Source organism: Macrotis lagotis, chromosome 1, assembly GCF_037893015.1.
Source record: "Macrotis lagotis isolate mMagLag1 chromosome 1, bilby.v1.9.chrom.fasta, whole genome shotgun sequence".
NCBI lineage: Eukaryota > Metazoa > Chordata > Mammalia > Peramelemorphia > Peramelidae > Macrotis > Macrotis lagotis.
In genome coordinates, this window is record NC_133658.1 from 118219451 (window position 1) to 118240184 (window position 20734).

General features: G+C 33.7%; 1 protein-coding gene across 1 annotated transcript in view; it reads right to left on the minus strand.

Moving 5' to 3' along the window:
* USP34 (ubiquitin specific peptidase 34) overlaps window positions 1–20734 on the minus strand; it is a 398976-nt gene that overhangs the window by 245382 nt on the left and 132860 nt on the right. The window contains exons 10-16 of the mRNA XM_074206840.1: window positions 20585–20677; window positions 17201–17326; window positions 16366–16495; window positions 15728–15763; window positions 15206–15336; window positions 13884–14518; window positions 12846–13060 (exon numbers count right to left, since the gene is read on the minus strand). Of these exons, the coding sequence (XP_074062941.1) occupies window positions 12846–13060; window positions 13884–14518; window positions 15206–15336; window positions 15728–15763; window positions 16366–16495; window positions 17201–17326; window positions 20585–20677 (1366 nt within the window). The remainder of the gene's footprint in view (window positions 1–12845; window positions 13061–13883; window positions 14519–15205; window positions 15337–15727; window positions 15764–16365; window positions 16496–17200; window positions 17327–20584; window positions 20678–20734) is intronic.

Consider the following 20734-nt stretch of genomic DNA (forward strand, 5'->3'; position numbering starts at 1 on the left):
AAATTTCTATACATGCAATTGAAAAAAACAATAAAAATCATTAATGTCAGGAAAAAAAACCCACATAAATCTTTTAATAGCTATGTTAGTTTCATCAGCCTCTCTCGCCATGTGAGGCAGAAAATTATAATCACTCTGAGAAAGTAAAATGAAGGTGTGAGGAGAAAACCAGGATAACCTTGTTGTCAATATCAACATGTATCAATCTGAACTTCTTTACTTCTTCAAAATCTAAAATGATACTGGTTAAGGGCTCTCTCCAAGTCTGATCATGATTAAGTGCAAGCATGATTCTGGCTCAATATGACAAAAAGTATGCTTAACTCATGCTAAGTCTTCTTTCACAATCTTTCACCTAAACTAGTAATTATGGAATAATGGGGATAATATTATTAAAAGAGATTTTGATATGTGGCACTAAAAAATTCCAATTTTATAATCTTTCATTCTTGTATTGATTGTCTCCTTATGCCCAAATTGTTTCTCCTCCTTCAGCTCTCCTTCCTTACACATCTTCAACTACTGCTAACTTAACTTCTTACTCTTAATTTATATTTTGTTTCCTTTACCAAATGTGCTTTTCTTTTGAGTATTATGATCCCTTAGAATGTTTCTTATGGTATCCTACATTACATAATCATTCAATAAATCAATAAGTATTCTAGATACCATGCTAGCTACTAGATACTCAAAAACAGTCCCTAATTTCTTAAAACTTTAAAGAAATTCAGAATAACATACATACATAAACAAAAGTATATACAAAATAACACGGAAATTTTAAACAAATATTGAACAAGATGGGAGAGGAAAAGAACCATTAGCTGTTGCAGGGGAGGGGGGTCAGAATGTCAGTAAAGTTTTTTATGAAGAAAATAGGGATTCTAAGGTGAAGGAGGAAAAGCCATAAAAGCATGCAAACAGAGATGAATGGTGTGTGAGAGGAAAAACAAAAAGACCCACAGAAAGTAGTGAAGAGTTCTTGAGAGATAAAATGAGGTAATATATGTTCAGCACTTTGCAAAAGTTAAAGAACTCTATGTGGGTTATATTATATTACTCTTTCAGAGTAAAAAAATTTAACTTTTGTTTTCAACATAGTACATTTCAAAAGCATCCTGGACTACTCATTTGAAATGTGCAAGAAGCATCTTGTGGAATCAAAAAAAGAAATGAGAGAAGGAACTATAGTCCTAAGAACTATCTGTATAGTGATAGTAACTAAACTCAGAGGATCTGATATTGTCAATGAGTAAGTAAATACAGAGAGAGGAAAAAGACATTAATCAGAGGGATCTACTATGATAGACAATCTACAGTAGATATAAAAGGAGAAAGTAGTGTCAAAAAAAATACAAGGACAGATATTCAGGAGAAGAGAGTGTTCAACAGTATAGATAGCTGCAAGGTAGTCACAAAGTCATTAGGGAAAAAAACAGCAAATGTATGCTCATGGAAATCTTTGAAGGCAATTTCATTTAAGTGATAAGGTGAAAGTAAGATTGCAACATATCTAGAAGAGAGTGAAAAGAAAGGCGATGAAGACGAAAAGCATAGAAAGTCTTTTTAAAGAGCTTTGTTGAAGCAGATTGATGATACTGAAGAAAGACTATAGAAATAGCAAGCCCTGAATTTCAAATCCACCTCCTAGATAACCTAGTTCTGTGACCATCTCAGTCCATTTCCCCATCTTTAAAAGGGTGTGAGAACTGCATCTTCCCCATAGCTTTCCTGTAAGGATCAAAAGAGAATGCACTGCTAACCTTAAAAGTCTTCTGTTAGCAGCACAGATCAATGAAAAAAGCACTGGCATTGGGAGGAAAAGATCACCTACAGTCCCATGTCAAGACACATGCTGGCTGACTATTTTGAAGCAAATACCTTCACAGTTCTCCATATCAGTTTGTTTTAGGTTGCTTCTACTTCTAAAACTTTGATCCCATAAAAGCCAAAATTATTTCACAACAATTCTTCAAAAGAGCTACTGCAGCCAGTGAGTAGTTTCACCCCCTTACTATAGGGGGTTAATTTTACCAAGGAAGACCAATGTCAAGCCCAAATGTACAACCCAAATATACAGATCAATGGGCTATAAGATCTACTCAAAATCATTTATTTCGAATTGTTTCACAACTATTCTTCAAAAAAAAAAGCTACTGCTTGCCAGTAACAGTTTCCCTCAACTTCCTTTAGGGTCAATTTTACAAAGAAGCATCAATGCCAAACCCAATAGTACAATTCAAATATAAGACCACTTATTTCAACTTTCTTACTCCATTCCTTACCAGGAAACTACAAGTAATGCCATTCCTTTGCTCCATGGGATGCAAAAATGAAGAACAATAAAAACAACTAAAGTTTTTACAGTGTCTAAGGTTAAGACCCCCACAAAAACCTGGAAGGGAGGTGCTATATCTCTATCCTCATTTCATAGAAGAGAAAACTTGGCAGTATGAAGTGACTTGCTCAGTTTCACACAATTTGAAAAGTTTACGGCTAGATTTGAACTCAGGTCTTCCAGACTACAAATCCAGTAATCTATTCACTATGCCACAATAAAATGAGAATGTTCACAAAGAAAATAAAGCTATAAAAAAGGAAGGTGACACTCTGGATCCTCTATTTTATACAATTTGCTTTTTTTTTCTTTTTAGAATTTAATAAATCCACAATATATAATTTCAAAGTGTATATATATCTATATAGTTTTCTGCTAAAATTCTGCTCACTTCTGTGAATTTTAAAAAGAAAATTTCAATAACCCTCCTCATTTTGGACAGCAATTACTGCAAGGGTGCTCCCCCCCCTTCCAACTCTCACCCACAATTGGAGGGAAAAGTATTCTTGCAATGAATATGTATAGTCATACAACACAAATTTAAAAATCCCTATATTGTCTCATTCTGCCCCTCAAGAATCTGTCAAGAGGAAAGCTATATTCCTCCCTCACTGGTCCGCCAAAACTATGGTCATTTGTTTTTTTATCAAATTTATTAAGGTTTTCAAATTTTTTTTATGATATTGCTATTTAAATTTTTCCTAGTTCTGCCCATTTCATTTTCTTTTCATTTTATACAAATCTTCCCCAAGTTTCACTGAAATTTTCATTTTCATCATTTCTCACTGAACAAAAACTGTTTTTAACAATAAAATTCATTTTACTAAAATTTGTTCAGTCATTCCCCAACATTTACATTTTAATTTTCAATTCTTAGGCTGTAACAAATACAATTTCTATAAATACTTTTAATATATGTGTCTTCCTATTTCTTTGGCTTCTTTGGGTTACAGGTCTAGTAATGGTAATGAATGCTGCATCAAAAAGCAAGTACGTTTTAGTGAATTATTGGGTGGAATACTAATTCTTTCCTGGAAGAATTTATTCATTGATAGCTATATCAGCAGTTCATTATTGTGCCCATATTCTCTAATCACTGGTAAATTACCTATTTTTATTATCTTGCTGATGTGATTGTATAAGGTAGAACCCTTGAACTATTATTTCTCTAATTGTTTAGGACCATAATTTTTTCAAATTATTTTTAATATCTTGCATTTCTTTCTTTGAGAACCCTACATTTATATACCTTGACCATTAATCTACTTTAGAATATACTCTTGTACATTTGAAAGCATTTCTAATATTGTGGATATTGTTATTGTTGTCCTTCATTCTAGAAGACTACCAAAATAACATCATTGTGTTGATGTCAAGGTATGGTATGTATGTTTGTTGGTTAATCATATCACTATCAAGCTAGAAAGGCTCTATCTTAGTTCTGGCATAAATAGTCCATGTAAACATTTGGAGTGTAGATGCTTTTTGAAGTACTACAATTCTGCTTTACTTACAGAGCACAGTGCCTTCTTTGGTGCAGGTATGCCATGCTGGGAAGTCCTATGCCAGCGTCTCTAATGGTTCACAATCGAATTGCGAAGTTTTTTTGGAGAGACCCTGAGATTGTCCTAGTATCTCTTCTTCTGACCTCCATATGAGTTCCTGCCTTGTGTGAGTTCTCCATTTGGCATTTGAAAAATGTAGCCAGTCCATCAGAGTTGTTCTCTCTGCAGTAGAGTCTGAATACTTGGCAGTTCATGTCAAGAAAGGACTTTTTCCAGTCAAGGGTTCTTCAGAATCTTACTAAGACAATTCAAATGGAAGTGATTCAGTTTACTGGCATGATACTAGTATACTGTCTAGCTTTCACAGGCAAACAACAATGAAGTCAGCACAATGGTTCTGTAGATCTTCAGTTCAGTAAGCAATCTAATATCTCTTCTTTCTCATCCACACTTTCTTTCAGAGCTTCCAAATACTGAGCTAGCTCTGGCAATGTGTCAACTTCATCATCTGTATAGCCATCCCTGGAAAATACACTGCCAAGTGAACATATCCATAGAATTCAAAATTCCTCCATCTGTTGAAACCGATGATTCTATATATATTGATGGTGTGATATTTGCTGGTAGAGTACTTTTGCTTTCTTGGTGTAAATTGATAAGTCAAAATTGGTAGGTAAAAATTAGCATAATCTGCAGAGAACTGATACATGTTCTATTGGATCAGCCTCAGTGGCTGCAGTGAGTACACAGTACCTGTGAACAAAAAGTCATGGACCAATTCGCCTTGCACATTAGTCTTGGCTTGTAGCTGTTTCATGTTAAATAATTTACCATCAGTACAGTAGCTGACCTTGATGCTGTTTTGTTCTTCATTGAGGACATACAACAACATTTCTAAAATCATCATGCTAAAAAGCTGAGAGCAAGTACACACTTCACTTCATCACTGACTCTGAAAGCGCCAGTGCATCATCCATTATAAAAAACATTTGCAATCATGACAACATGGAACTAAAAAAAAATTTATGAATTTCTCCAGACCATATTTTGTAATGATTTTCCACAAGCCCTCACAACTCACACTACCAAGGCCCTGGTCTTGTTAAGAACAATGAACTAATTATATACCAGTCTGGGTTCTGCTCTTGGTATTTCTCCTGGAGATGACCTGGAGATAACATCATATGGACCATTCCTTGGCCCTTTCTGAAGCCACACTGTTTCTCAGTAATCATCTTCCCAGTAAAGATCAGTTCATTAAAGGACAACCTATTATTTCCTTTTCCTTTAAATAGAGATGGACAAGGGAGGCATCCTTGAATGCCTGAAGGAATAACCTCCTCTTGCCAAAAAAAACCTGGAAAATTTCTATCAGCAGGGAACCACCCTGCCTTATAGATCTCAGCTGGAACAGAATCAGCACTAAGCACTTTTACACACACGAGAAGCCTAATGGCATTCAAAATCTCTCCTTCAAAAATGGAAGTTTGGATACTGAGGGATTGATTTCAATCACTGATTTCAATGTCAAAGGCTTCAGCCTTGAGTGATTACAGTCTTGTTGTGAACACTACGGAAATGTCCATCTCTCTAGGATCATCTCCTCAATACTAACCAAGCCAACTCCCATCAGTATTTGTGATGAGTATAAGAGGCACCATAAATAGTTTTCAGGACATCATAAAAGTTCTTTGGATTGTTACTATTCTGAAGAATGTTAAAACCTACCTTATACATGTGAACCTTATTCTTATATATTTGAGGCAGTTTCTTTTATTTTAGATATGACTTTTATCATATACAAATATCTTCCTGGCTCACTCCTATAATTGCTTATCTCATGATTTTCAGTGTACTGATTGTGTTAATGCAAAAATGTTTCAATTTGAAATTAAGAAAATTATCATTTCTATCTTCTGCAGTCCTCTTCTCTATCCCCAATTTGGTCATGAATTCCTCCTTAATGCATAACTATGAAAAGCATTTCCTTATACACTTCTCCAATTTATAAGGTGACCTTTTTATCAAATGGCAAATTCTTATAAAACAGCAGTTGAAGCCTCTGAGCTTACGGAACATATTCACAGTTATAATACATTGTTTTCTAATAAGTTTCACAAATTAATCTAATTTTTTAACCACTATCAAAACATTTTGATGATTCTCACTTGATAGTTGAGTTTGAGAACTGGCATTTCTGGGTCCCCTACTTTCCAATCTTTCTACTACTCCTCCATTATTTCTCTTGAGATTCTTAAACTTTTGCTCAAGATGAATATTATCATTTTTCCTAGCTCTATAAAGAAATCTTTTGATAATGTGATCTACAGAGAACTAAATAAAGATATGAGAAAGTACTTCCCCCCAAAAAGGAACTCTCAATTTTTGAAAAATTGTTCCAAACTGGTAAAATGAGAAATAGAAGTTAAAATAACTGAAGGTTAATCTCCTACCAAGGAAATTAGTTGAAATGATAAATGATAGAAATAATGAATATTGGCATGGCTGATGGAGTGCAAACGTTAATGAAAACAATATAAAAGAAGTCTAGAAAGGCAAGTAAACTGTTCATACTTTTTAATCTAGAAATACTACTAATATTGTTAAGATACTTGATATAATACCAAAATGTATAGAAATACTTTCTGTGATTTATCAGAAAAAAATCAAACCAAAAACCACTGACTGGAGAATGGCTGTACAAATTGTGATTTATAAATTTAAAGGACTATCATTTTATCATAAGAATGAATATGAGTCATTTAGAGGAGTTCACCAAAACTTGACTTAATGAAGAACAACCATAAGAACAACAGACACAATGACCACAAATCTGAAAAGAAAAACAAGATTAAAAGGCACTAGAAGGATGATCAATTCAGTGAACCTTCTTGACTAAAAATGATGAAACAATTTCTATCTATAGAGGTGCTATAAACAACAGGGTTTCAGATATGGTTAATGAGGAAGGAAATGGGGAGGTGGAATTTCAGGGGATAGTAATTGGTAAATGTCAGCAATGATGAAAGAAAAGTAATCAATATAATTTAAAAAAGACAAGAAATGACTAGAGTCAAGATTCCTGAAGGATTCTGAATGCCAAGGTAAAGATTTTGTGTTAGTAGCAATAGGAAAGTGAATTGGGAAGTGAATTTTGAGTGTTCTGTAGACTTGATACGATTTCGAAAAGGAAGAGACAGGAAAGATGAAATTGATATAGGATGCTATTCCAATAGAGATGATGAAAACCCAAAACAGGGAGGTACTCAACTGAGTAGAAATAAATAAACAGTTGCAGTGGAGGCAGAATTAATAAGATGTGATAAATGACTGAAAACAAAGAAACAGGGATCTTGAATTTGGAAGTTAAAAAGGACAACAAAAACAAGGAAATTAGCTTTAGCAGGAAAAACAAAGGATTCCATTTTACATACAAACTTTGAAGTTAACAATCAAAGAATTAATAAACATTAAGTAGTTTCTATATGTTCTGTACTGGGTATATAAATTAAAAAGGGAGAGAAGTCATGCCTTCAAAGACCCTATTTTCTTCTAAATTATTACAACATCTTCAAAGATAAGTACAAATAGGATAGATTAAAAAAAATGATTAAAAGAGGATAGGACTAAAAACTAAGGGAATCATGAACTGCTTCTTCCATATGCTTTAAATAGCATGTGAACCCAATACTGTAGGCAGATAATGAATTCAAGAAAGAATCTTCCTTCCAAGAATGGAAGATGACCATTCTAAACAAAAGGATCAGCTTACGAAAAGAGCAAGGGGAGTAATATCCTATTATGGGGAACAACAATTAAACTAGTTCGAGGAAAGCATTAGTCTTCAAATTCAACTGAACCTACCTTAAGTTTCTCTCCTCATCAATCAATCATTCTTCTACAAAGCTGTCCAAAGGTCATTTGGGACTCTAAGCCTAGTATCTGGTGTAAAATGTGACTCTGACAATCCAGACTCCATGATCAGTCACAATGGTCTCTATAATATTCCTCATCCTTAAAAACATCCTTTAAAAACTCCAGTCTTTTTCAATAGAGATCATTCTGACTGAAGTAAACTCACAACCTCTCCTCTACCTCTTAGACTATCTCAATTCCTTCAAGATTTCGTTCAAAGACTTAATGAATCAAGCATTTACCAATCCATTCAGCCACTTGTGCCCCCCTTCCCAAAATTATAGATACAAGCTTCTTTTGAGAAACAATCATTTCCCTTTTTTTCTGCTTAATATTTGTTGATTAATTCAATCACCCTGGAAAGAAAGACAGACTTTGAGACAGACTAGTAGCTATGTAGAGCATCATATGACAGGATATAAGGAACAAATTAGATGAATATTTTAATAGTCCAAGCAAGATGTGATGAGGTCCTGGATTAGGGTGAACATAGTGTTAAATGGAGAGGGATGTAAAAGGTGTTGACAATGCATAATTGACAAAAATTAATCACTTATTAAAGATATAGAGGGATTGAGGGAAGTTCAACAATCAGCTGGTGATAAACAATTAAGAAAGTAGCACTACTCAAAACACTCAAACTAACCTCACTTTTCAAGATCTCTTTGGATCTTGATTCAGCTGTTCAATATAAAAATATTACCTCTCAGTTTTCTGTCATCTGAATATAATGCCATTTATCATTTTGTGAGGAAATTAAAATGGGGGAAAGCTACATTTGAAAATAATAACTTTTAATTTTATATCAACTATTGTACCTCTTGCTCTTAAAGACATGATTCAGAATTTTAAGGCGGAAGGTAATCAGTATGACTTCTCCTTGGTGGCAAAATAGAAGAGTGAAGCTGCTGTCCTGGGCTTTTGATGCCTGGAATTAGAGGGCTCCTTCACCACATGCCATTCCTGGCCACCATTACGAATGATGTTCCCATCTCCCACTCCAATCCGTTGAAGGGGCTCCATGTGGAAATAAAAAATGTAGAAATGGCAACTGCTCAAGGCCTCCTTCACCACACAACTTCCTGGCCATCATTACCAATGACCATCATGGGCCCAGCTCCATCTTGGAGACATCATTACTGAAAAAACTTTTCTTGTATGATTGCAATTAGTAACCTTGGGGCCATTTTACACTATAAGCATTTCCATAATTTGAACTTCCCCAAGACATTAATTAATAAATTACTACTTCTTTTTGTCTAATATCACAACAATCAAGGTTCAAAGTCCATTTGCAAAGACACCTGAAAAAAACTTTTCCTTTACAAGCTTGCAGCAATTCCATTCTTATCCAGTTACATCCACCCCCCCCCCCATTTTCTGAAACTGCTAATTTTTTAAAAATTTCTTTATTCTATGGCTCTTCCTCAAATATTATGCCCATCTTGGGACCTAACTGGAAACTAGCTTTTTGCATAAGTTATATCTCCCCTTTGTTGTTCCTCTGAGAACATCAAATCATTGGGGTAGAATGAAAAACTGGCAATATCCCTCTTTCTCTATTGTCAAGAAAAGCAGCCCATTACTCAACAGTCTTTCCAACAGGTATATAAACACATGCTCTGTCTCATTTTTTTTCCTTTAAATTAATGACGTTATACTTAAGGAGATCAAAACACTGTCTGCCTCAATTCCTAAGCTTCTTTTGTCTTTCAGTCAGCACCAGGTCTGAGTATGGAGTTTCTGACTTCAAATCAGATACTTATTAACAATGTGACCATGGACAAATTATTTAAACTCTATTCTGCCAATTCTTCTCCACTCTTATTTTAAAGATTTGAATTTGTAATACTGAATACTTAATACCATTAGAGAAAACCATGGAATGGGGGGGGGGCCCTCACTGGGTTCACTATAAATGCATTTGTTAATTAAATTCAAATTATCTTACACTCCTACACAACAATATTCATTCATGCATAATATAAATCACTCACTGATTGACTGTCAAACTCGTAATAGCAGCTAACAATTCTACATCTCATGTCCTAAGCACACATTCCATTGTCCTATTTACTGGCGTCTTCCTCATTTCCTAGAAACATGCTCACATTTCTTTTATGTAAACAAGCTCTCATTTAACCCTGCTATGCACTCAAAGTCTGTCACTTTGCTGTATTTAATAGTATTTATTTTGTTTTCAATCTCTTACCAGTTATTCAATCAATAAATTCTCTTAATATAATATTCAGCCTCTCAAATATAATTGTTATTATACTTAGCCTTTTAAAAGATCTAATTGTTAAACTGATAACTTTTGTTTTTATCCTGTATGACTTTTTAATACCTTTCAATACTACTCATCAAAATCTTTCTTTGAAATATAATCTCTACCTAGATAGATATCAAACTTCTTTTCCAGGTTTTTCTCATCTAAAAGTACACTACCTTATTTCTCCTTTTATTTGCTGAACTAAAACTTTACTCTCTTCTGCTATTTCAACAGCCACTAACTAGGGGTATCCCATCCCATACCAAAAGGTCATGTCCTGGGTTCCCATCTCTTTTCATTCTATTCTTTACCAACTATATCTATCTCTATTCATCTCCCATGGATTCAGTGGGTGATTTCCAGGATTTATGCAGCCATATATTTTCCTTCCTATCTATCTGCTCTAATGAATTACCATGCCACATTATCAATTGTTCCTAGGACATCTTAAATTGTATCTTCCATAACCATCTGAAATGCAACATATCCAAAAAGTGAACTTACTAAATTTCCCCAAAAATCTTTCCATCTTTCTCCTTATTGATAAATGCATTACCATCCTCCCAGTTACTTACAGCTGCAACATTGGTATCAACCTCAAGTCCTCACCCCCAAATATCTATTCTTTTGCTTAATCTTCTCTTTTCTACATTTTTATCTTTTATATATAGCCACAACCATAGTTCACATCTCTACAATCTCTTCCCTGGACTATTGCAGTAGTCTTCTAACTGGTTACTTTGCCTCCAATCTCTTCCTATTCAAATCCATCCTTCACTCAGTTGTCAAGATAATTTTTCCCAAAACATTTTTTCTCACTCTATCACTTCTCTAGATTAATAAATTCCAAGGCAGCTTCCTTTTGCATTGCACATCACATCAGATATAAAGTTCCCTATTTGACACTGAAAATTTCATACCAAAGTCAATACCTCTCTTTCCAGTCTTGTCTTCCTATACATTACTCCTAAAGTAGTGCATGCACTCAACAATCCAACTATCCTAATGTCTTTCCAAAGACTATCTAATACATACAGAACCTTCTCCCTAATCTCCATCTCCTGGCTTCTTTGAAGTTTTAACTCAAATCCCATCTTATACAGGAGGCCTTTACTTAGTTATCTTCTCAATTAGAAAGATGTTCCTTGATGGCAGGATGACCCCATCATAGTAACATCAATTCAGTCTTCTTCAAAAATGAAGTACAACAACCTGCCAAACAACTATATTAATACTTGCTGATTAACAAGTGATCATCCCATCTAAGTCTCTTTTGCTAGGTTATTAATCATCTCTTGCTCCCTTCCCTTATGTTGGTTACTGAACAAAATTCTAATTTGGAACCTTTCTTTTCTGTTTTCCTCTACACGCTTTCCTTGGGTGACTTCAGTGATTGAAGTATAAAACATTATAATCATCCTTGACTCTTCAATTCCCCTATCCAATCAAATATTAAGCCTAATGATTCCATCTCTAGAACATCACCTGTATCCATCCACATCTCTCCTCATTTCACTCGTTAATGTCTCCTCACCATTCATCTGAACTACTGCAATAGTTTCCAGAAGAGCCTGATCAAAGCACTAAAAAATCTTTGATGACTTCAAACTGCATCTACCATAAGACAGAAACACCTTAACTTGTCATTCACAAGGCTGCATGCAATAGTGAAAAGAGCATTGGACTTGGGAGATTAAAAACTGTATGCAAATATTAGTTCAGTTACTAGTTTTGTATACCTGAGTAAATCATTCAATCTCACTTAGCCACAGATTAAAAAGTTATAAAATGAGGGGGCAGGGTGAAGGGGTTGAAGGCAATGTTAAATACTGGACAGGAAGTTGGCTTTGGTCACAAGACAAATTGATTTTAAATCCTACCAATTATACATGCAAGTCACCTTAACCCTCAGTAACCCTGCAGTGTAGTATTTCTTCAAGACTGTGAGCCTTAGCAAGTACCCTATTACCTTATGCTCAAAAATGCCCCTAACCATGATTAATTCTATCAAATAAAAATCCACCAGGAAATTAGGGATAACTTGGGCATCTTGCTATTTTTTATTATTGTCATATATCCTGTCCAATATCCCCCAAGTATCCCCAACCCACAGATTTTGTTGTACTAACAGAAATCAAATTACTGGAAAGGACATAACTATTACTTCAAAGACCAAAACACCCTTCTCAGGACACTACTCCTAGAAGTCTTGATTTCTTGATTTATTATGCTAGTTCCATTTGTTTCTCTGCCCAGAATATTGTAAGCACTTAATAAATGCTTTTTCATTCACTCAACAGTTGTCAATCTTCAGTGGTAAAAGGAGTTTCCTCAGGAGGAGTTCTCTTTTATCGATGAAATCACAGGTCTAGACTGATAAAAAAATGTGGAGGAAAAATATAATAAAAAAAGGAAGTGGGGACTTGAGAAGAATAATAGTTGTAGCACTAACACCTTACACATTTTTATAAGAATCAAATTATATGGTGTACAGAAAGCATGTTGCAAACACTGGAGTTGAATAAAATGTAAAAAAAAATCCACAAAAATCAAATATCTAAAACTATCTTTCCTGATTACTGATCACCTCTTAACCCTCCCATCTTAAATAATTCTAGAGAATTTTAACCAGCTCTCTTATTTTTAACCACACAACTCTCTACCTTACAACTTTACCTCCCTAAGAATGTTAGGTTAGAAACTTTTATTTTTGTCCCTGTATTTGTCATGCCTATATTTCACAGAGAAGTTTCCATGAATATTACATGAGTACTAGTAAAAAAAAGTATTTACCTGAGTTAAGGTAAAATCTTACCTTGGCTAAGATGTTCATGGTAGATAGAGGCTAAATTAGGCAGATGTTGTTGGAGATGAGATGTTAACTCTGCGTGTGAATTAATTTGAACTAATTCTTCTTCACATCCAGATTCTTCACCATCAAAATCAGCCATATTTTTTTCTGATTTCGCACTGACCTGGGAACTACTGCAACTGACATCATCTGCACTTAGCATGTCATCAACCATATGCCTATGCAATACAGACAAGAAAAAAAGCTGACTAAAAACTTCATTTCTGGATGTCTTGTCTCTGGTATTAAGATTTTAGTGCAAATCATAACACTATAAAAGTTGGAAAGTTTTGATTCAGCAAACATGTATAAAAATTTTAAAAAACTTAAAGGAACTGAAATGTCTGATAGTACTTTTGTCAATCTGTATGAATCATCAGGCTTGCCTTAAAAATTGATGTAAAATTAAGTTTTCAATAAAGTTTAGTGATAACTACAGCCAATAAATTTACCATAAGGAAAAACAGTTGGGCTTTTTTGGTTATATTCATATAATATACCAGAGTTCTACAAGTAATTTATGTAACCATTTGGAATAAATTCTGATTTACAAGTATAATCAGAAAAATTAGTGGAGACAAAGACAGCATGTATAAATGTGTTTATGGTCATGAAAATTTTGTATAGAAAAAATAAAACTGGAGAATATCTGACCTTGGAAAGCAATCTACAAGAAGAGGAAATGACTCAAATAGCAAATTTAACAACAACCCCAATTCTCTTGGGATACTACAGATAACAATTCTGCAAGTAATTAACAATAGTTTCAACTTGATTTTTTTTTCAGTGTCTTATAATCTCACTAAAATCCTTGGTCAAGGAGTCATTAAAAAAATTTGTTCCTATAAATTCTTCAATGAAATAAGAAGTAATTATATATTCAAAATTTAAAAACCCTAGGGGGTCTACATAATTAAAAAATTAATCAAATAAAAAACAGAATAGTTAAACCATATTAATATTTAAAAAATCATAAAGTAAGCTTCATCAGAATAAACTTACCCATCATGGTGGTGGTGATGGTGATGGTGATGGTGGTGGTGATGGTGGTGGTGATGATGGTGATGCTGTGGCCCAATAAATTGCCGACAATTAAATAATTCATTCCCAATAGCTTCTCCAAGAAAGTCCCCAGTACGTGTGATACAAGAATCCTGAGATGCTTGTGATATATGTGCAGTGCTAATTTCTCCTGCCATATCATGTTCTGTGTCTTCAGGACGAGAACAGGTATCCAGCATTCGGATTCTATTATCAACTGATGGCACTGAGTCACTATTGAAAATAAGGTCCTTTCCTGTTCCATTGTTTGCACTGCTTCTCTCTGGGGGGCCCTGTGATTCTCCCAAACAAATGCCTGTTTGTGATTCAAGTTTTCTGTTTCGAAGGTCTGTACCACAACTGCTTTTGGAAGGATCATGGCCATGGTCATCTTCTTCTTCTTCCTCTTTGAGAGCTTCCATGTCTGCAATGTCTTCTGAGTGTACTTCACTGCCAGGGCTTCCAGCTGATTGGCTGGCATGACTAGAATTGACCTCATTGCTAGACCCATCACTGTGCCCACTACTGCTGCCAGGGCCACTACTTCCATCCTCACCACTGTTGGCAGTTTCATCAGAACTTCCCTGCAAGGATTCCTATATGACAAAAGATTTGTTAAAGATATGTAAAAAATGAAATATTTAAAAGTAACTTTGCAAAAGTTATGCAAAAACTATGATCTAAATACACAAGTCTTGTAGGTAGCTTACTTAAGAATTAAACAACTTCTATTACTCCATATATATATTTTCACCTAAAAATTATTGTTTCCAAGTCTAGTAAACTATATTAAGAGGTTACATGACATAAATAAATATAGAGAACCAAACTACAAAGTTGACAAATAAGTAACTTTCCCATTAAGAGCTTCTCATGGTAAATGGAAATAGCTGAATTGCCATGTACTAAGTTTCTGTAACAAAAAAATATAAAATAAAATTGAAATTCTTAAGAATCAAAAAACAAAAACCTCTTCCATGAAAAGTCTGTCAATGCTGCCTGACCTCATTAAAAATAAAATAAGTTTTTAAACACCACTTCATAATAAATAAGTTTTTAGATACCAAAGAGTAAGACATATCTGCTGGGGAGGCACAGTGGATAAAGCACTGGCCTTGGAGTCAGGAGTACCTGGGTTCAAATCCGGTCTCAGACACTTAATAATTACCTAGCTGTGTGGCCTTGGGCAAGCCACTTATCTCCATTTGCCTTGCCAAAACCTAAAAAGAAGACATATCTGCTTGAGTAAATATTAATGATAAACAAGATTATTATTTCGATACCTCTGTGTCAGAAAGTCGTTGCTGCACATGTTTGGTTCTGTTAATAAGTTGCTCATCCATTTCAATATCACTGCCTCCACTTTGATGCGTATCGCTGTTATCACTGCTTTGGGGACTAGCTGCAGGTGACCCTATTTTAAAGATATATCATCTTTTATTTCTTATTTATATTAACACAAATATAACTTTAGGGTCTTTTCTATGATTGTGCCCTTTCTACCACAAATTTGCCCACAAATTTTGTCCTTTCTGCCAGCACCCAAAAATAAAATCTAAAAACAGGTAAATATACAAAGTCATTGCTAAATGATTTAAAACTAAGTCCCATCAAAAAATGTGGTTATAGGTTTTACAGAGAGATTGGTAGAATTACTTCTGATTATACTTTAATATAATTTGTGCCTCCTTCAAAAATAAATTTCAAAACTCTTACAAATTTACAATTTAGCATACAACTCTAAAAAAGCAAATATTTTTAAAATTATAAATAATGTCATTGTACATGTCTAAGACTAAACTTACAAGGCGACGGGGCTGCTCTTCTGAGCTCTTCTTCCTCTGAAGAAAAAGGAAAAAACAGGAGGGAAACATTCTAAGTGACTGAGCTTCTTTGGTACAGCATATCAGTTGTTCATATTACATAATCAACAGAGATACAGGTAGGGAAGCCTGCAATAATGTAAGTCCCCACCACCTGCAGTAGTTGTTGTGGGTGCCTGCACAGAGAAGCCTAAGAAAAGAGTAGTATATGAAGTCAGGAGAGAAAAATTGGGGTAAAATGTAGAAAAAAGTTTAGAAAGCCCTTGAAAATTATATCTGTAAAAGATAAACAGAATAGTTGATACCTCATAGAAACTGTGAAATATAGCAAGAGAACATTAAAAAGTGTTTCCAAACACAACTTCATCTTCAAAGTTGGTTTAAAAAAAAAGTATCAACATCACTGCAAAGAGGAAAGTTGGGACGACAATTTAAGTTCTGATTTTTTTTAATTTATTTTACCAGAATAACATAAAGCAAGCCCCAATTTATTATTTTACATAATTCATTGTTGTATTCTGTGCAAAATCATTATTTAATTTAACTCAAGAAGCAAGGAAAGTTTTAATCTAAGAATCCATTTATTTTGGAGCACTGAGATACAAATTATCTTTCCTTACCTTTCTTATTTCCCATTGGGAGGTTAGTATTGAGTAAAGATGCAAAAGAACTCTGTTTTGAAAGTTGGGCCTTAGCTGCTAGTGCATTATTCCATAATGCTTTAATAAGCATAGATGCCAAATATAACGTCTATAAAAATGGAAGGAATATATTAAGTTAGTTTTTTTTAAACAGCATGAAATTGTAAAAACATACCTTCAAAACAGGTATCTAACAAGGTCAATAGCAGTGGATAACTGAAGTCAAGAATCCTTAAACTTTTTTTTAATAGGAACCCTACCCACCCTGTTGGTAATCTGGTGAATCCTATGGACTCCTCACAATAATTGCTTTTATTAATAATAGGCAGCATTTATTTAGCACTTTAAGGTTTGCAGCAAAGAACTTTACAAATATTATCTCATTGTATTTTCTCAAGACTCCTGAGATTTTTTTTTTTATGTTTTTGCAAGGCAGATGGGGTTAAGTGGCTTGCCCAAGGTCACATAGCCAGGTAATTATTAAGTGTCTGAGACCAGATTTGAACCCAGGTACTCCTGACTCCAGGGCCGGTGCTTTATACACTGCACCACCTAGCCACCCCGAATCCTGTGATGTTACCAACACAATCAGAATCACACACCTCAAATGAGACTGGATTTGAACTCAGGTATTACTGACTTCAAGTACAGCAGTCTATCTAATAAAACATATGCAAATTGCAATGTAAAACAAGTAGACTGAAATAGTCATTAAAAAAAATTGTTTTAAGATCATGGACTAAGAATCCTTGTTTTATTTAGTTAGGAAATTTTTTTCCTCTCTTACAATAGGAAATTTTAAAAAATTCCATACCTGTTCAGTATGACAACTTGGATGAAGAGCTGAAACGAGATTAAGGAGATGTCTAAGTGGGACAGGATCTAAGTTCTTGATGAGAGAAGGAAACAAGTCATGTATGTACCGACTACAATGTTTCAACTGGAAAACAGAAAAAAAAATTATATTTATAAGCAAAATAAAAAAAGAAAGAGTAAATTAGTACAGGGTATGATAATATGAGTAATAAAATAACTAGAAAACTACACTTATTTTTGCATTCATTATATGTTGACAAAGGAGTATTCATGTATTTTTTAAAGTATGGAGTAAATGAATTTTAAGAATCAAATAACAAAACAGAGGACAGAATAAATTAATTACAGTATCCATTAGGTTTGACTATATATTAAAAAAATTTAAGTTATCCTGACAGTATTATAAATAGCTGTTGCAAATGAATTTTGTTACAATTTCATGTTTAACTAGTGATAAATTTGTATTAATAAAAAACAAAATTTTAGTCAAAAAGTACAAAAGTTAAACCAAAAGGATTATGAAAAGAGATAAAACTATGTTAAATTAAAAAAAAAAACAGGATTATTTAACATAAGTGAGAATGTCGTGGCCTTTAGTGGGTGTGGGTTTGTGTGTATGTGTCTGTGTGTGTGTTTGTGTGTGTGTGTGTGTGTGTGTGTGTGTGTACACCTTTGAAAATAACACGTGGTGAGTTTTTTCCTACTTGTGCATTATTAGAGAGAAAATTCTCTGAAGTTTTACAATATGATAAAATCCAAAATGAAGGGAAATTAGAAATTTCCAAAGTTTACTGAAAAGTTAAGTTAATTGACTTTTTAAAAATATTTATTGATAAAGAATAGCAAGATCTAATAATGGGAAATATCAAGATCTAATAATGGGAAAACTATTGATAGATCTAAATTACTGGCAAAATGTCAAATGTTCATGTTAGGTCAAACTAATATAATAAAAATGATAGTTCTACCCCCAATTAAATAACTTATTCAGTGGCATGTCAATCCAACTACCATTTTAACAAACTAGAAAAAATAGTAACAAATTTCATCTGGAGCAACAAAAAGTGAAGAATAGCAAGGGAACTGATGGAAAAACAAAATGTAAAGGAATGTGACCTAACTCTAAAACTATATTATAAAATGGCAGTCAAAACGGTCTGGTACTGGTTATGAAATGAATCATTGAAAATTAGGATGGGTTCAAAAGAAACAGTAGAAAATGTCTACAGTAATCTATGGTTTGACAAACCCCGAAGACATCTGTTTCTTGGGGAAGAACTCACTATTTAACAAAAATTTGGGGGAAAACTGAAAAATAATATGGCAAAAACTAGCCATAGACTCATATCTCACACACAATACCAAAATGTGTAAAGGAATTAGATATGAAAGGCTATACCATACTATGGAAAGGGGACAAATTTATGACCAAACAATGAGAACATTATAAATAATTTTTACTACATTAAATTAAAAAGGGTTTGCACTAATAAAATCAATGCTGCCAAAATCAGAAGGAAAGAAAGCAGAGAGCTGGGAAACAATCTTCACATCTAGTTCTGATAAAGATCTCATTTCTAAAATATATAGAGAACTGCATCAAATTTATAAGCTTGCAAGTTATTTCCCAACTGATTGATGATCAAAAAAGAATATAAATAGACAGTTTTCAAATGAAGAAATTAATTAGATGAAAAAATGCTACAAATAACAATTGATTAGAGAAAGAGGCCACCATATTCCCAATGTTCTAAGTTGAGCATTAACCTGGACTCCTCACTCTCATTTTTTTATACACCATGAATTGCTAAATCTCATCCTTTTTCCCTTTACAACATTTCTCAAACCTGACATTTCTCCATTCACAAAACTATGACCTAAGTCTAGGCCCTCATTACCTCCTGCTTATATGACTGCAAAGTCTCTCAACTGGCTCAATCTACTTCAAGTTTCTCACTCTTTCAATATATCCTACATTTTGAAGAGAACTAATCATGGCAATGCACTATTTAATCAATTCTAATCATTTCCTATTGACTTAACATAATTCTTTTGTAAATTTCTCTGTTGGGGTTTTTAGTTCCACATATCCCGGGTATAATCAACTTTTGAAAATCATCAGACCATTCACTCCCTCCTAAACTCAAGAGATCCAGGCAAATTGGACTTCTGTTCTTTACTCAGAACACTCCATTCTCTCATCTCTCTGTCTTTGAATTGGGAAATAGACAGGCACCAAGATTACTGTTGGCCAAAACTGTGATTAATACTGGGATATAAATACAAGTATAAAGATAGCCCCTTGCCCTTAAGGAATTTATACTGTAATGGGAGAAGATAAAAACATAAAAGAGAACTGAAAAGTTTAAAGGTAGATGACATTTGAACTCAGTTCTTCCAGCTGTCTATTCACTGTCTATTCACTGTGCCGCAATCTAGCACAAAACAATTAAAAAGGAATGATGTAAAATTATATTTCTTCCTATCTAAAATGTTGCTTCCTCTAATAGCCTCATAATTAGTCCCTCTGTCTCTTTCCTAAACTATCCTTGATACTACTGGAAAGATGTTTTTCCTAAAAGTATAAACTTAACTATGTCTATTCTGGCACTCAGTAGCATCAATGGTTCCCTATTATCTATGAAAAATATGAACTACTCTTAACGGCATTTGAAGTCATTCTCATCTCGACTCCAAACTACTTTGATGGCATATTATTATAGCTAAACTGAACTTCTAAATGTTCCTTAGAAACAACATTCCACCTTTCTTCTCTATGCTTTTGCATAAGCTGTCCTCCAAGACTAGCAATTCTCCCCCTCACTATGCATCTCAGAATATGTAATACCTTTCAAGACTTAACTGAAATTCAAAATCAAAATGTGCAACAAATATTCAACAAATACATTGAAAATCGACTAAAAAGTCACAAATGGGCATTATTAATTTAGAGGTTTTCTTTTTAAAATATTAGATGCAGTAAATGTTGCAAAATTAAACATGACAAAAGAAAAACTATAAGATATTAGATAGATAAGAGATATTACAAGATATTACAAGACATTCCTTTGAAGAGGTGGAAAGTACAGAAATATGGAAACACTTTATATATGTTCTCGATTTGATGCACTATACTGACAGATTTCAGTGATTTTTTTTAACCTCTCTTCGTCTTTTTTTCCATTAAAAAAATTTGTTTTGAATGTATTTTTGAGAACGAAGAGGACTACTGAATTTTCAAGATATAAAAAATAAGAGAAACAAAAATTTCTTTTAAAAAAGGAAAAAAGTGGAACAAAAAAAAGGAACAGACACTAATAAAATACTTGAAAACCAATGACCTTTAAGATTTTCTTTAATCTGCTCAATAATTTTTTTTTACCTGTGCTGCAGCCCAGATGCAATCTATGTGCTGAGTACTCAACCGTCCTTCTGCTGCCAGAAAATTCAAAATCACTTGGCACTGTTTGATAATCTGTAAAACAGGGACACATAACTTCAATATACTAAATACATTTATCTCCCAAGACTG